Below are 18,194 nucleotides of genomic sequence, written 5' to 3'. Positions count from 1 at the left end.
GCTAGATTTACATACATGAGCGTGGCAATTTGCACCTCGCCTTTCAGTCACTTTATGGCGCCAGTCTAAGTGTAATTATCACCAGATTTGCAAAGGTAGTGGCTCATTATGCAGTCAGCACTTGGGACTCTCTCTAAGACACATTATGTGTCTGAAGCAGAGGGTGGTGGATGCAGTTCAGTAGAGGGATTAGTTGGAGATCACCAAGCTAAAAAAAAGTCATGATGTAATAATGCTGTAAGGCAGAAGGTTCAGCAGAATCTCAGATGTTTCACGTCTCAGTGGAAGTGATAGGTTAAAGAAGCCAGGTTTATGATCAAAAGAAGCAATTTGCCAGATTTTAGTGATATGTAAGATTTATAAACAAAACAAGTTCAGGTCCATGCTCTGCATCTCTTCTGTCTTTTGTATTATTAATTGATACAATTGTATTATGTATCAGTCATATATATACAATTTGGTTGATTTATTATCTTCATTTTTTTATGCATAAAGACATATCACAAAATGCACCTCTTAGCCATTAGAGATTTCAGGTAGTTTAATTGAGTAATTTATTTTTCAAAGGTGTGACAAATTCTGTGACCCACAGTAAATCTATGAAAGTAAATCAGTGTCATATTTAAAAACAGAATTTCCATGTTCTTCTACATAAATAGAGTCTACTATTAAAAAGGACTAAAAATATGTGTCTTTGAAGGTTCTCAGTCATCCAGGTCATCGTAGTTTAAGGAGCTTGGAAAGAAAACCGTCTGGACTTCTGTAAGTTGCTTGAAGACTTTTCAGAGTCTTCTCTAAGCACGACATCCAAATATACTTCACACCCAGCCACACACTCAGACAAAAACTGGTTCATCCCAAAGACAGAACTACTAAACACAAACTTAACAACATAGTTTGTGCTGTACAGTGTAGCGAGAAATGCTTAGACCTCTACATTGGAGAGATCAAACAGCCACTTCATAAACGCATGGCACAACATAGACGAGCCACCTCGACAGGACAATACTCAATGGTCCATCTGCATCTAAAGGACAAAGGTCACTCTTTCGAGGATGCCGTTGTTCACATTTTGGCCAGAGAAGACAGATGGTTTGAAAGAGGAGTGAAAGAAGCCATCTATGTCCACTGTGAACGACAGTCTTTGAACAGACCCGGTTTACGACACCAACTATCTGCAATCTATAATCCAGTTTTGAGATCCCTTCCCATCCTGGGCCTTTTGACCTCAGGAAATCACATGGTAGGGTGTGGCTAGGTTTCACAGCGGGTTCACCTGAAACCTTGGCTGATCATGACCTACACCCGTTTTCACACCTTGACTCGTGTGATTAGGTAGAGGATCATTAGGGGGTCTATTGTCCCTATTGGGGGAACACTCCCATAGGGCTTAAATCTGCGACTTTCCACCATTTGACCCTAGAACTGAAGAAGCTTTTCGGATGAGAGGTGAAACGTCTTCAAGAAACCAGACGCTTTTCTTTCCCAGCTCCTTAGATGACTAAAAATATGGTTCACGTTAGTTTGTTTCCATAGAGAGTGAATTCATTTTTTTTTACTGCTACTAACTCCAAGATACATGTTGATAATACATGTCAAAGTCACAGCAAATACATAAGATAATATAAACCACAGTAGAGTGTGCCTGCTAATTTTAATTGAGAGACCACCACATCTATGTCTAAATCTGCATCTGTGCCAAGTACATCTGAACTGCTGAAAGTAATCTCTAAGCCATAAAGGATAAGAACTGTTACAGCAAAGAAAAATGGCACATGTCAGTATCTGCATCTCTAAAACTGTAAACCATTCTACAAAAGAGCTGTCCAAAAAGATTTGAGTCTCACGGAAAATTATGTCTTTGAATGATTTATTCAGATGATTTACTGCTCCCTTTGCCCGATGGCCGTGTGTGTGTGTGTGTGTGTGATTGTACAGAATTGTGTCAGAAGTGTGCCAAGTGGCTTGGATTTAATCACACACTTTCCCTCCCTTTTGCCATCCTGTGTGGCACTTAATTGTGGGTCTGCTCCTGTCACTTATATTCACATTTCACTCCCTACCCGATATCTCTAATTTCTATAGTCCATCCACAATAGACACTAGTTGTGGAACAGGTGGAGCTTTCTGTGGGGTGGGTTATTTGTATGTGTGTGTGTGTGTGTGTGTGTGTGTGTGTGTGTGTGTGTGTGTGTGTATGCATGTCAGCCTACCCGTTCATGTCTCTATCGATTAAAGCAATGAGAATCACCTAATTGGATAACAGTCTATGGAAAAGTGGGGGGTGAGGAAATGGAAAGCAGGAGGAGACCACAGGATGGGGGGAACTCAATAGTTGTCTCAGCTTATTTTTCATCTCAGCTTAGTCTTGACACACAGGGCACACAGCTGCATTTGCATGCACACTGCCACACACTGTGATTTAAGGGAAAGAAAGCAAACAAATATCAAACCAACAAAAAAAAAGAAACGTAAAGATATTGTGCCTTTTCTAGAAGGTGTGCAGAATTATGAAAGAGCTTGCCAGCATCACTGGCTGATATCTAAATAGTTTAGATAATTGAATCACTAATATTTAACGCTAAATACTGTAATAGCTAATTATTTTATTTTATATATAGAATGACTAATCTCATCACATGACTGCAAATGATCCCTCAATTATACTCACAGCACAGTAGACTGAGTACAGCATGTTAGCTGCTCTAAATATATGAGAAAATCTCCTCACTTCCCAATATCTCAAATGTTTTCCTAGAAGTCAAAATTCCCAAGCAATTCCCATGTTTTGTTTGCTGACACTTTGAATTTATTCATAAAGCAAAAGTCCTGAACATTCATTCCATTGTTGTTGGGTTTTTTTGCCTTTCTTTGTTTGATATTTTTTAGTTGATTGCACATTGATTTTCTTTCAGTTTCGGACTGTTGAACAAACAAAAAGCTATTTGGCAATGTCACAACAGAGCTTTTAATTAACTATCTGACAATTTACACAACAGCAGATCCTGTCATACTTTTTACAATCTTTTTACATTAGTTTTCTTTAAAAAAAATTCTCAGAGAGATCAGCACCATGGACAGTGCCAAACCTCACACATTACCTTTTAGGCTTACCTTGGTCTTATGAAAAAATAGGCTACAAGCAATGAAAGGTTGCAGACACTAATGCAGTTGCTTCAAAGTGTATTTGCTTCAACACTTGCACATATAGAATTAGCTTTAAAATGATAGTTTCTACATATTTCTCCATCAGTCTACATTGAATAATAAAATATTTTGCGCTAATAGTTATTTTGTTTTGTGTGCCCTAATTATGCTTTCACATGTATCTAGAATATGACTTAAGTAGACTGGAGCCTTGGCAAAATGAACAAGCCTTGAACACCACACTACATGTCCATGAGAAAGAATAAATAAATAAATAAATAAATAAATAAATAAATAAATAAATAAATAAATGTAGCAAAAGTCTAGAGTAAAACTATTTTTAAGCTTTGATTCTTCATGAGAACACAGTGGCTTCCAAAACTAACTAAGAAGAAGAAAGAATTGAATAGAATAGAATGGAAAAGAATTGAATAGAATAATCCTTTAATTGTCCCACAAGGGGAAATTTGGGTGTAACAGCAGCAAGAAAGACACATATACAAACAAACAGCACACAACACACAGAACAGAAACAGACACAATTTTTACATATTTACATAAAGGACAATGGTTACCAAAAACAGAGTACTGTACCATTATTAAATAAAAAAATACAATTAAATACAGATAAATTTTATGTAATTTAATAACGGTACAGTACTCTGTTTTTGGGCAAAAATCTGTTTTTGGGCAGAAATGGGCAAAGCAGAGTAAGAATGAAGGGTTTTGATAGAGGTGACCAAGTATGCAGAGATAGAACCTGTGCAAAGAACAGCCATGTTAGAACACTGTCTTGTTGTAGTGGTGCTTGACACAAAAAGACTTTTCATTATAAAGCATTTAACAACTGACGTAGTCATTTAACAAGCCTTTCTTAAGAACTCAGACACCATGTGGGAAGGATTCTTTGCTCTGATAAGTAAAATATAATGATGTTTGGCAGAACTCCAGGCATTATGTCTGACATGCACCAGAGACTGCTCATTACCTCACTGATATCATCACTAAAGTCAAACATGATGGTGGTGATAGCATCATTCTGTAAAATTCCTTCCCAGTGGCAAGGATAAGGAGAATGGTCAAAATGTCATTTGCTTGCATGCAAATATTCTTGAAGAAAGCCAGCTCCAGAACACAAAGAGTCTAAGATTGGGGCGTCAGTTAACCTTTAAAGTGAAGTTAAGTGATTTTTATAACACATTTAAAACAACAGGAGAACCAAAATATGCTTTCCAAACAGATTCATTTATTTTCCGGGTTGCCAGAAAAAAAAAGAAATTACAAAACATAGAACTCTCATAAGTATAATGAAGCAGCTCAGCAGTGAATCAAAAAACATGCAGCTCCAACAGTGAGGTCAGCGTGAGTCAGGATGAGTCTTTGACTGTCACGGTAATGGACTAATGGGCAAAAAGTCAATTTCATTAATTTAAAAGGAATTAAAGTGAAACATCCCTAAATGACCTTGCATTATTTTTTTTTTTTATTACATCTTAACTTTCACATGATGTGAGTCTGTTTTCATTAAAATCACCACCAAGAGTTCTACGTTATATAAACGAATTCTTGCATGAATCTTATTTGGTTCTTGTTGGATTTTTGGTTACATTGCAAAGGTTAAAAATCTGATACATGACATGAACATTTATATGCAATCACATTTACAAGCGTTTACATAGTTCACAATTCCAATGTTGTTTAGCCTAAAAGATCATGGCAGTCTTTTTCCCCCAAAATATTTTCATGTGTTAAAATGACACAAGCTATAGTGGTGGAAATGTTTCAGCAGCAGTGAAGATGAATTAAACGGGATGCTAATGCAAAATAGGATATGTATAAAAATTAGAAAATACGTCATCTTCTTAAGATCTTAATTAAAGTTTTAATGGATTAGAGTGACTAAAATATATTAAGAAGTTTTTTCATCTTTTCTATATATATGTTCTGACACAGAAGTCGTTGTGATTCACAGGAACGATGTGGTATAGTGCCAATGTCAGCATGAAGCAAATGCCTTTAGGGTGTGAGAAACATTTGACTGCATGAGCGTGTTGAGAATAACTCAATCAGACTTTGCCGTGTTGATGAGTACACTGTGGTATGTAAACATACACGAAAAAGCAAAAGCCTGTACCATTATTATGGGACTTACCATGTATGTTTCATCCCAAATATTTTCATATTGTACCTACAATGTTTAATAATCATACATCTTTCTTTTTTTGAAGGATCCATTTTGCCCAGAATGCAAAAAAGGAAGACTTAAATTCTGTAATCAGGCTATTTTGAATTTGTTTTCTGAATATTGCAGTCTTCTCCATCTGTAAAATATTAATCTGGCATTTCAATGATTTAGACAACCCCACACCCCTCCGTTGAAGTCTCAATATGTATTCCAAACATAAACAAGTGCAGAAGCATGTATGCCGTAGCACTCGACATTTGGTATAGAATTCAGTGATCTGTAACGTGCAAGAGGAGGGAATGGTATTGGATTTAGAACTTAAGGCTTCTTTATTTAGACTTTTTCAAAGCATGTTTTCACACCTGCACTATTCAGTCCATTTAAACAACTCTGGTTGATATTTACCTTTGGTGTGGTTCAAACATGGTAATCACACTCGTGTGTGGACTAGGGCTGCCACAAACAATTATTTTGATACTCGACTAATAATAATAATAATAATGGATTGCATTTATATAGTGCTTTTCAGGACCCTTAAGGCGCTTTACAATTCCACTATTCATACACTCTCACATTCACACACTGGTGGAGGTAAGCTACAGTTGTAGCCACAGCTGCCCTGAGGCAGACTGACAGAAGCGAGGCTGCCATATTGCACCATGGGCCCCTCTGGCCATCACGAGTAGGACACAACGACCAAGACAGACAGAGCTGGGGATCGAACCGGTAACCTTCCGTTTACAAGATAAGCTTCCCAACCCCCCGAACCACGGTCGCCCCAATTAGTTTTGTGATTAGTCGGCTAATCAGATCATGCATCCGTTGGACATAAAACGTACAGCTTATTGCACCAGCATGCTCTTACATAACTATCATTAGCTTACAGCTTGAAGTGTTTAAGGTATGTGCTAACTAAAAGTAAAGACAAGATGATAGTTTTTTAAACTTTTAATGAAATTTGCAGGTTGTCTTGGTGGAGTTTAATAAACTCAGCCATCTGCTCCTTGCTCACTAAAATATAGCAGGACACTGGAGTAAATTCTCTACCATCTCACACTTCTGTTTAATCAGTTTTCTGTTTGAAGTTTATTCAGCTGTGTGAAAACTATAACTTAAATCTGAGCCAAACCGATTTACTCAGGAACAAATGAAACACTGAAAAAGTTGTCTAAGTGACTTAAATATCATGTTTAACCTGAGAAAAACCGCAGGGGGTTTGAAAACGATGTGCCGGGTGTTCGCTGTTCTTACCGGCTCTAGTGAACCTTGACCTCCTGGTCAGCTATCGAGCTGGTGGATAACAGAGATCTTCGAAAACGTCGGAACACTTTTGCAAATATGTGACATCTTGATAAATCGAGGAGATATTTTAAGTTTACACACCTACATTCTCATCTACAAATATCTTAAAAGTTTACTTTGTGACCCAGAAAGAGTAATATTAAAACTAAGTAACTGCAGCCATTGTTGGATACTGGAACTGGCTGGGCTGCGCTATGAATTCTGGGATAGGTTGGGCCACAAAGGATACACCCGACCCATCCTTCAAATCTGGGGAAAAGGAGTTGAATTTTGACATTCGTCAGGTCGCTGTGATGTAATCAACCTACAAATGTGGCCTGCGAAGGATGCGGCCCCTGAATTTGGACACAGCTACGATACCGGAGACTGCTTCTTCTTCTTCTTTGGCGTTTAACGGCAGCGGGGATCCTTGTAGATGCTTTGCTGCCATCTTCTGTTTCCGTCTGTTGTTACACTCTTAAATCTTACAACTTGCATCTTTCAGGATCTTGCAAAGCTTAAAACGACGTGTAGACTATTAAATTAGTCGTTGAAGATTTTGATAGTCGAGTGGACCAAAACAACTACACCAAGACCCTTTGGAAAAGGTGGTCTTGATCGAGTTCCAGACTAACTCCAGAGCAGTTTGTTTGAGAGTCCAACCTGGCTACCGGGTCTATACTGCAAGTTTGAGTTAAAGGCCTTCCCCTAGCCTGGTAGACTTTGCATTTTGGCATGTGGAACCGTACTATAAATGTGCAGAGTACTCAAAGTGCTTGATGTTGCCCAAATAAATATAAATTTGAGGACAAAATTCAATGACATTCCAGAACTCGTCACTTTTTTTCTTGTATATACTTTTGTTGCTCCCACCACAGACACATCTAGCCAATAAGTAGACTGAACGTTCTCACATGGTTTGTAGTGATGCATTTTGGTTCACTTTCAATTCACTTGAAGTTTTCTCTGTGAATAGAAACCAAACTCTTCCACCAATTCAGACCAGAGTAAATAAGGTATAGGTGTGAAAATGCACTAAATCTCAGAAATACCGTTCAACCTTGTGGTTACGGTTGAACTGTTGAGTCATCGTGCTCATTAACAAACATAGTATTAAATGGAAAATGTTTTTCACGTTGAATGTTTCTAGTTAAAAAAATTGCATGTGATACAAATCTTGAAGCTAATTTTTCAAACCCTGATTATTTTCCTAATTTCATGTCAACCTGATATGGAAAACAATCAATTCAATACAAGGAGTAAACAGCTCGTGCATTAAATTAGCACCCGATGGAGGTATTTCCCTTCTCACCCCTGGGAGGGGTTAGCGATCCTCGCTAATCACAATTCATTTTAATTATCTCTTATAAAGTGTGGCTAAAATCTGAGCCATGGGCCTTTGCAGAGCATTTACATGGGGTAACAGGGCAGCCCTTAGCGGCTGGAAACACAGTGAGATGGACCAAGGCAAGTGTAGTGGAACAAAGTATTTATTTTCTATACAGCTCTCCTTACAACAATTAACTTGTCGAGCTTCTTCACAGCACAAAAATCCACACTCTAATGACAACTAGCAGCCTTAAATATGTTCAGCTGTCACAGACTTAACCATTATTCCACTCTCAGGTAAGTTATTAAATCCCAACCTTCCACCACAGTATACAATATATCAAGAAGAATAAATAAATACATAAATACATTTCACATTTACATATTAATAAATATTTCACACTTTAATGTTACACCAAACCCAATATTATAAAAACCCAGAAACCCAAGCACAAAAAGATTCACCACACTCTCTTTACCAATGGTCCCTCCCGGAACTTTTAAATGGTGTCTGGACCCCCGGGGAAACATTTGCCCAAACACCTTGAAGAGGACACAGGCAAGAAAGGTGAGTAATCATTATCTTACACTTATTTGCACCACTTTTATCCCTAGATTTCACACACACATATTTGCATTAGTTTTCCTTACTGGTAAACAGTGTTGGGACTAACGCGTTATTAAGTAACGCGTTACAGTAACTACGTTATTATTGTGGTAACGAGCACGGTAACTAGTTATTATGCCAAAATCAGGAACGCGTTAGTCGTTACTGGGATTTAGATAGGGTTGTTACTCGTTACTTCGTGTGGTGGCTATCGCAGAGCTTCCACAGATTCAGTAACATTAGCAAGTGGTGGAGGCAGCAGGTGGATGAGGGAAAGGGGACGCAGAAGGAAAAGAGACCCGAGGCGGCCGCCGGTCCAAGTGTGAACTGAACTTCAGGTAAGAAGTTATGACCTGCAGTCTATCTGGGTCAGATATAAACCAAGTTTAGGTGGAGTTTATTTTCGTTATTCGGACTTTTTCCGTACTGCATACTAGCTAGCATGAGTTTCTATACAGCTGGGTGGTGCTATGATGATGTTGAACTTTATTTTGTTCACAAGTTATTAGAATTGCCAACCGTCCCATCTGGTATTCAGAGAAAATATTACGTGTTTCGTATTGAGGTGAAAAGGAACAGTTTGTCCCGTAATTCAGCTACAATCAGCTACAAAAAGACACAAAGCTGGAGTTATTCTGTGTCTTTGCTGCACAGCTGCCTCTTCTTCTCTCATCCTCTCACCCTCCCTCTCCCGTTTCTACTTCAATCATGAAAACTGATCAATGATCAGCTGATCGGCTCTCTTGTTTGTTTATCGCTCACTTTGCGCCAGAAAGAGGAAACCAGCGGATGTCGCGTTAAACAACAGCAGCACTTTTAAGCTTGATCAGCTATTGTTAGAATTTATTTAATATTAATTTCTACTATCAGCTGATGTTTGCTGGAGCCACAGCTGCAAAGCTGCTGGTCATGATGTCGGTTTGGATATGTGGTGAGAGGGAAACATGAAGATGAAACCAGGAGATGTCCTTACTGAATCATCAGAGCTGAACAGGTGATGGAGAAACAGGTTCACCTTTTAGGTGACATGAATGAGTTGAAGGGAAGTTATGAACTGTTTCTGAGAGACAACTAACACCAGGATCCTTTTTTAGGTAGCTGACAGCTGGTAACTGTGCAGGAGCGGATCTAGCAAAGTTTTGCCAGGGGGGCCAGGTAGGGCATTAACAGGGAGAGGTGGGCACAAGGAAATACTTTTCTTTCTTATTCTCATTTAAAATATCTAGCTTTTAAAAAATAATTATCTGAATCTTACAACAAACGATTGATAGATTGATACATATATACCATCAAGACAGTGAACATCACTGTCACAACAGCATTTGTTTTCATTCAAAGGCTTTATGATTTTTCCTATAATGGTCAAAATGCCCGGGCTGATTTTTTGTCCCAGTCCAGCCCTGTATGCAGCTCATCTGCAGTCTGCTGTTACCTACATCTTCCTATTTAGAAGGCAGAATTTCAGAGTTCTGAGTACAATCAAAGCACCACGACTGCAGTTTTTGTGTTGGATGTAAAAGGCGCACATGACGCTGTGACGTAGGCTAGAATCATGGCAGCGGTCAATGACAGTCCAGGCGTGGGATTTCTTTCGTGGAAATATGCACATTATCTTTTCCTTTCTATTGGTAGGTGGCACAGTGCACTTGTGGCAAGTAAGCAAGCTAGAAGACTGCCAAAGTTATGGAAGCAACACATTAACAAGAGAATTCTGAGTAAAACCAAAGTTACTTTCCCTAGTAACTAGTTACTTTGAAAGTAACGAGTAACTTGAAGTAACTGAGTTACTTTTGATTGAAGTAACTAGTAATGTAACTAAGTTACTAATTTAAAGTAACTTACCCAACACTGCTGGTAAACCTTAATCACAATTTCAATCACCATTCTTTTCTCCTGACAGACAACCACCACATTCCTTGATGAGGAGCAGCTTTGCAGGATCTGAAATAAGGCTACCAACTGATTTTAAAATTCCCAATAAATAGTCAATAAATATTTAAACTTCTTGTGTGCAAATGTTTTACTGTGCAAATCCATGCTTAAAGTGCAATGCTAAATAAAGTGCTTGATAAGGTGCTTTTAATAAAGTGAAAGGTGTGCTCTAAAGTGCTATACAGATAATATAATATAAATAAATGTAGTAAGGGAGTCCTTTTCCTTACACATGGCATAGTAGTTTAATTTATTTGTCCTATGTCTCATGTTTTATGCAGGTTAAAATAATAATCCACAATAATAAAATAACTTATCATCTTAATTGACCAGATATTTATAGTTTCCTGCCTTCCTATAATAGATTAAATTGATCTGCCACGAGAACACGATAAAAAAATCCTGCTGTGATTCACTTTTATGATGAAGTATTTACATCCTTCTTCATATAAGTGATAAACAAGTCCTTGCTCAAAAAAAGCAATCTTTTTCAGCACTAGCATTATTTTATTTAAGGCTACATTTGATTGATACAACAACAATTCAATTTTCCTTCAATGACATCATCTAGGAGATGCATTTAAGGCTGCTAATACAAAATAATATAAAATGTACTTCATTCATTTGAGGAGTTAATTATGTATTTTTCGTGTGCATTGTGTAAATAGCAAACTTTGTCCTTAAAATAAATTACCTTTTCAAGTGCCAAATAAAGGAAGTGTTAATGCTCATATTTAGGCGCCTTCTTTGTTGAGTTGTGTAGACTGTGTGATTGTATTTATTCTCACTTTAAGTGACATTTTATTCTAATGAGATTCTAACTAATGAGTGCGCTCGTCTCCTATATGATATGGTTGGAAAAGCAAATGCTGGCTCTCAGAAAAGACTTCAAACGCAATATGAAATATCTCCTACTTTTAGCTATACCTTCTTATTTAGGCTTTATATGCAGGGTTCTGAATATTGCATAGTTTGAACAAAGACTGTTATTGAAAGCTGGTGAGTTGCTTTTGTGCATTACGGAGCCCTTCACTCAAACGCTAAAAAAAAAAACCAAGGAAAAAAAGTTGTTTTGTCTTCAAAGGTAGTTTAAAACTTAATCTATGGCAGAAATGCAAAAGTGTTCTAGGTTATATTTTCTGTTCTGACATCTTTTAGTAATGTTCTCATTTGTTGTTCTATATCACATAGACTGTCATATCTACACTTTGCTGCATTTGTGTACTGGCTTAGTATTGTGCTTGCATCAGTTTGACATGCAAGGCAGACTTACACTATGATTATAGAAAAGAAACCGGAGGTGGCAAAATTACAGATTTTCTTTACATCAGTAGAAGTACAGAAGTACAGACACGTAAAAAAAAAATACTCCTCTAAAAGTGGAAGTAGGGAAGCAACTTTTTTACTCAAGTAAAAGTGCCTGCTCTGAAATGTTTTCAAAGTAAGAAAGTACAAAGTAGCTACTCGAAGGACAATTCTACTAACCATTTTTGTACAAAGGCACAATCAGCGAAAGATAATTTTAAAAATGAACTATTTTCTGTTGCCTGCATAGTAGAGGGTGACTTTGCCTCCACACCAAAACAGTAAAATGATTACAGTCAAGGGTTAAAGTGGGATTTGGCAGGTGGGGTAAATCCCAAGCTCTGTGTAGTGGCTCAGCACAGGACAAAGAATTATAACTCACAATTATTTCTAACAAGAGTGCTAGCAGATTGTCTTGGTGTACATGATGTGATTAGCTGACCTGTTCTTCTTTGTGGATTTACACAACTGAATTCGATGAGATGTACGCAGTTTGACATGTTGCCTGATGTCCATCTCATACACTGACACTACACTATCTTTATCCTAGACAGTATATAGTTGGTATAAAGTTGGAATTCAGTGAATTCATATAAACATCATGATATTAAATGCAAATTCATCTGTGCTACATTTGATGTAATCTACATCTGACCATGAGCACCACAGCCAGTCCAATACAGAACATACATACATAAATTATCAGTATGCATAATTTACAAATTGAATATGTAATTAAAATGATAGCATTACATGTAAGCCTTAAATTAACAGTTTATCAGTGTAACTGTCCAGTCCTTAACTATAAATCTAACCTCTTCTTCCTCTCCTGTTCTGTCATTTTCCTCCATCTCTGAGTGACATTAGCTCAATCTCTTCATGCTTCCTCCTTTTCTATAGTGCTAGCTAGATCCTGAAGTACCGCAAATGCAACTTACGGACACCTGCACCTCTTCCGGCCCACTTTCACTCCCGAGCATAAACGCTATAAATGATACTTCTAAACGTAGTAACGAGTCTGTTTTGAAAATGTAAGGAGGATAAAGTAGAGATATTTGATTAAAAATGTAGGGAATAAAATTAAAAAGTTGTCGGAAAAATAAATACTCAAGTAAAGTACAGATACCTGAAAATTATTCCTAAATATAGTAACAAAGTATTTGCACTACGTTAATTTGCAACTCTGATAGAAACTGCCACTGAATTTATTCTTATGCCCCATTGTCCTCCTTTCCTTCCTTCTTCCACAGATGGATGGATGTTTCTATCCATCCTCCACATTCTGTCTTCATTCTCCAATGAAAATGCACAGAGCAGTCAGCTGCCATAGAGACCAACGAAATCTCTTTTTCTGAGGCCCTCCCATCACTCAGAGCTCAGATGCCCTCCTCCTGTTTGCCATCCTGTCTTGATTTGTCCACTTATCCAACTGCCAAACAAAAAACTGTATACACAGTGAAACATACACCTACACTCTAAGAAATAAAATGTTGTATTTACTCCACCCAGTTATGTCAACCGGTTCCACACAACTGGGTTAGTGAAATATAAAATGTATGATATATTTAATTTGAACAAGAAATTTTAAGTACATCCGATAACATTTGGATAATTAAATGCGAATCAAAAGAATCATGTTAGCTGAATATCATAATGTTGATCTAACTAACCTTGTTGATTTAAATTGAGAAGACTAAATAAAACCTACTCAACCAAAACAAGCTCTACTTACTTTAAGAAATAACATGTTGTATTTACTCCACCCAGTTATGTCAACCGGTTCCACACAACTGGGTTAGTGAAATATAAAATGTATGATATATTTAATTTGAACAACAAATTTTAAGTAAATCTGATAAATCTACTCACCCAAAACACGCTCTACTGAAACTATAGGATTAAATCACTTTAACAGAATTGCAACTTACTCTATTTAAGTTTGTAAATTAAAAAAAATCGAAAACAAGTTTATTCAGTTAACCTAACTTTAATAACACTTTGTGTAAAACTTGTTGAAGCACACTTTGAGCAATTCAAATGCTTCTAGATTGTTTTTCCTAAACAATCTTTACATATATTCAAGTGCATTTTAAGTGCAGGAAGAAAAGATACAAAATGTCATGTTAAACTGAAATGGAAAGTGTTGTGATTCCAACATTTTTAACATTAACATTACTTAATGTTAATGTAAACTTGATTGGGCTACAATGAAAAGCCCACAATACAGCCCTGCAAACAGCAGGTAGAAATTACTTAAGTGTCATTTTTGTCCATATTTAGAAAAATAACCTTTGTTTCAAAACTTAATCTGAAGTCCAAAGTTAGGAGCAGTCTTTTTCAGTGTAGTTGGATGTTGGTAAAGGTTCAAGAACAAAGAACGCAGAAAAGTGAAAGGCCTTGCAGAAGTTCTTGTGGCAATTCAAACTGAACAGTTTATCAAGTGCAAGGAGAAGGGTTCGAGAACCTTAAAGTTCAGTGTCCTCTATAGTTCAGTGCAGGCTGTTTCACTCAAGCAGTTTCTTTTTCTTCATGGATAGGTTGTTCCCATCCAACTCCATCAGCACCTTCTGAAGAAATTCAAATGTGTATTTCAGGTGCTTTGGGTAGCTCAGATTTAGACTGTAGATTAGTCCAAGCAGGAGGGCACACCACTTTGCCACATCACTAAGAGCTTGCAGCACAGTGCATCCTTCTATGATGACACCAATGTCCTCAGGTGTATCTGCAGAGTTTGCTCCTTCATGTCTGACAACATAGACTCCCAAAGTCAGCTGCTCCGTTTCTCTGCTTGCTCCAAGATCCACATCCTTTAAATAAAAATAAAAGAAAAAGATAAGTTAATTGCATACATATACATATGGACAAGTCAGTCCACCTTCCATTTCCAATCCCAAATTAAAAAAAGGAAAATAACTGATCGTTTTCCTTTTTTAACTTACCAAGAATTCCTTGAACAGGTCATCTGGCTTTTCATTTAAGTAGACACAGACAGCTTTCAGAATGCATTCCCGTCGAACATTAACGCTGGGATTCTGTTGGAGATAAGAACTCAATATGAGAGAAGTTTCCTATTTTGGTTCCTTTCAACCTCTTTACAAAACAAAGTCAAAAATATTAACACATAATCCAGATAAGTGATTAAGCAATGTTTCATAACTCACATCAGTGACGTGCAGTGAGGTTCATGATTGGTAAGGCACTGACTCCTCTGAGTCAGATAAACAAATATATGAACCCAAAAATCGAAGCTTTTCAATTTTGACATTACGTGAAAGCTTTCATTTTTGCTTTAATCAATTCTAGATTGTTCAACAATATATTTAATAATTGTGCCCATAAGAATATTAAAATTAAATAGAAGATTAGAACTGGGCAATATGGACTTAAAATCCTATCATGACATTTTGTGCTATTTTTTGCAATAACAATAAGTCTGTGAATGTTCTCAGTCATCCAGGTCATCATAGTCTAAGACGCTTGGAAAGAAAAGTGAAGCTTCTTCAATGAAGAAGCTTCTCGGATGAGAGATGAAATGTCTTCAAGCAACTTAAAGAAGTCCAGACGCTTTTCTTTCCAAGCTTCTTAACAATAAGAGTTACAATAAAAGATCATAATAGTATTTTTGCCTATAAATCTATCAATGCAGCCTCACAAATACAAATACTGCAAATTAAATTTAGCAAATGTGCTATTTAGACAAACCAGCAGTTATTTATCTTGTTGAATTGATGATAAGTTTGACATTAATGGAAGTAATAGTCTCAACTAAATTATCATATATTTTTTTAGAGGTTTGAAAGCAGTCTATCATTTTAATCACATAGGACGTGTGTTATCACAATATTGATAAGCGATGCAATAAGTGCCCAGCCCTACAGAAGATGCATTAAAATTTATTTAGGTTTGGTGTGTCTCATTTTTTGTGTGTAGTAAATAAATTGGTCAAATGAACTGGAAACAATTATAGAAAAATCATTCATTTTACATCAATTTATTAATTTATAAATAGGAGATGCATTGAAATAAAATTGGTGCATCTCATTGCTTAGGACTGATTTGGTGTCAATTTGTCCTTTGTGAAATTTACTGATGTTCCCTAAGTGCGCTGCTTTATCCACTGTGTCAATGGCACTCTCAGTGTAATGTGATTACACTGTGAATCCATATACGTGTACCTCTTATACATGTTGCCTTTAGGGTTCAGCACTGCCCTCCATCAGCCTCACTCCATGCATTTTTGCAGCACATTTATGACCAATTACATTAGACATGTAACACACATTCGTCAAATAAATTAGGTAGTCTGCATCAAGTCATCATCTGTATTACATGTGTAATCAAACATTTACGTTGGCAATTTAGAGAAACAGCAGTGGGATTGCGCATGTGTGTGTCAGCGGTGAGACACAGCATCATCATTGCCTCCTCTCAGCGTTTTACCTTGTATTTGAACAGAAAATCCGTAACGACAGCAATTTTGACCATAAAAATATTGAAATCACACAGAAAGCAAATTTAAAATCTAGTGTACAAATTGAATTTCTCTTTTGTTAGTATTTTACTTCTCATTAAGATGCCTCACTTGACTGCATGTCACTGATTCACATGTATCTACAAAATATTCAAATATACACATATTCAGTTGAAAAAAAAATTCTGATTAATGACAGACACAGAAGTTGAAGAAGCATTCAAATAATTTCAGAGCTCAATCAAGGTCATCTAAAATACATACCCCATCCATGGCTGCCATGATTAAGTTGATATTGCGTTCAGGTGTTCCCTCCTTCTATTTGAACACTCTAAGAAGGTGGTCAGCATAGTGGTCCAACTTGGCCATGAAAGTCGAAAACAAAGGGACCATGGTGATGCGGGCGAACTCTGCAACAACCTGAAACATATTAAAAATTACAACTAGAGAGTATTCTCTATTAATTTTATTAGAGGCCACATGCAAAAATGTTACAACTTTCAGTCAAACATTTTGTATCTTTTAAAATTAACAATTTACAGTACTTTGTTCTTCTTTAAATACAAGTTCTTATGAAAATGACTTGCAATAACAAAGTTAGTAAGAATTACCTCAGTCTCTGAAAACAGGGCAGGCCATCTGTTTTTGACCCCTGCAATGAATGGCATGTCTTTGATGATTTCCTGTCTTCGGTAGCGATGATAGCCAATGGAAACTGATACAAGGAGTTAAATGCATTATATATAACAGTATTACACATTATTCTGCACTTCAATGACAACAGAAGAACGCATGTCTTATACTTTACAAATCAAATTGTTAATCGCTTAAATCCCTGCGTTTGACACTAAACCAGAAATCAACATGGAGTCGAATTCTTTCAAACAATGTAGCAACTTAATTGAGGCACATTTCTAAAATATACTATATGTTCATTTCATTCTTCAAACTACAGGATCACTGGCGCTCCCGGTGGTCATTACTGATGTCAGGGAGCAGGTGCGGTAGATGTTGGGAGTAATTTTAAAACTGTCAGTCTTAGTAGACAAGTCTCACCTTAACAGGAATCGCAAAAGATTTTGGAAAATTACACCGAAGCAGGTTCAACAATATTTGTTAAATGTCTTCATACTTCTAACACGTGAGAGAGGTATACAAGCTAGAGTGTTAAAAAATTTACCAGGCATCATTTGTTTAAAAAAAGTGCAAAAGTATTCCCGAAAGTGTCAGATGTTTATCAGTTAGTGTACATTAATCAAATTTGTCATCCTTAAATTGTTGTACTTACCAAATAATCATCAGATGGCGATGGATTCTATCCAGGATACTAAGCATATGCAAGTCTCAGTTGAAAATGGCGGATGATCAAACTTCCACACTGCACATGTGCAAACTCAGAAGTACGAGAGCCTATTAGGACAATCCTCTTTAAATTAAAGTGCTCTTCATTTTAAATGAACTTTTTACGTTGGATTTAATTTACTGCATTTTGTTGTATTGAAATCTTATGTTGTTAATTAAATTCAAAACAACATACTTGTGTTTAAAGTTAAAAATCAATTGGTGGCATTAGTTTTAACATAAAACATTTACATAATGCTACCAACATCAGTGTGTCATTTCTTAGAGTGTACACAGATCCACTTATACAGAGGACATGGTGGCTTTCGTGATGCACTGACATTTCCCAGCTCATTCTTTTTCGCTAGATTTATCCGTTTGTCTGTCTGCTGTAGTAATGGCTGAATTTCAAAGATGTTAACATCTCTCTTCTTTAATCTTTATCCATTCCCATCATTTTTTTCTCCTAATCTCTCTTTTCCACTTTATCTTTTTCTCTTTCAATCTTTGCTTTATTAAGTAATGAATGGCAATAATTCAATTAACCTCCTGTTTAATCATGGGTGGGGGTGGAGGGTATCCATGGCAATGCTGAC

General features: G+C 36.7%; 2 protein-coding genes across 6 annotated transcripts in view; one reads left to right on the top strand and one right to left on the bottom strand.

Annotated features, from left to right (window-relative positions):
- The window catches only part of grid2 (glutamate receptor, ionotropic, delta 2), a 532,677-nt gene that overhangs the window by 97,273 nt on the left and 417,210 nt on the right, over positions 1-18,194 (top strand). The gene's annotated exons all lie outside the window — the stretch shown is intronic.
- LOC146506666 (uncharacterized) lies at positions 14,075-17,892 on the bottom strand. Of its 3 annotated transcripts, XM_085180829.1 has the most exons (5): positions 17,546-17,892; positions 16,869-16,972; positions 16,522-16,677; positions 14,726-14,818; positions 14,075-14,593 (listed from the first exon to the last, which is right to left on the bottom strand). In XM_085180829.1, the coding sequence occupies exons 3-5, from the start codon at positions 16,537-16,539 to the stop codon at positions 14,291-14,293; spliced, it is 414 nt and encodes a 137-aa protein (XP_085036955.1). In that variant the 5' UTR covers positions 16,540-16,677; positions 16,869-16,972; positions 17,546-17,892; the 3' UTR covers positions 14,075-14,290. The 3 variants fall into 3 exon arrangements, with proteins under 3 accessions (XP_085036955.1, XP_085036956.1, XP_085036957.1); XM_085180830.1 differs by having other exon boundaries at positions 16,522-16,972; XM_085180831.1 differs by lacking the exon at positions 17,546-17,892 and having other exon boundaries at positions 16,869-17,185.

This window comes from Neolamprologus multifasciatus, chromosome 12 (assembly GCF_963576455.1).
Source record: "Neolamprologus multifasciatus chromosome 12, fNeoMul1.2, whole genome shotgun sequence".
Classification (NCBI taxonomy): Eukaryota; Metazoa; Chordata; class Actinopteri; order Cichliformes; family Cichlidae; genus Neolamprologus; species Neolamprologus multifasciatus.
The sequence above is the reverse complement of the archived record's forward strand: the minus strand, read 5'-3'. Positions and strand labels throughout refer to the sequence as shown.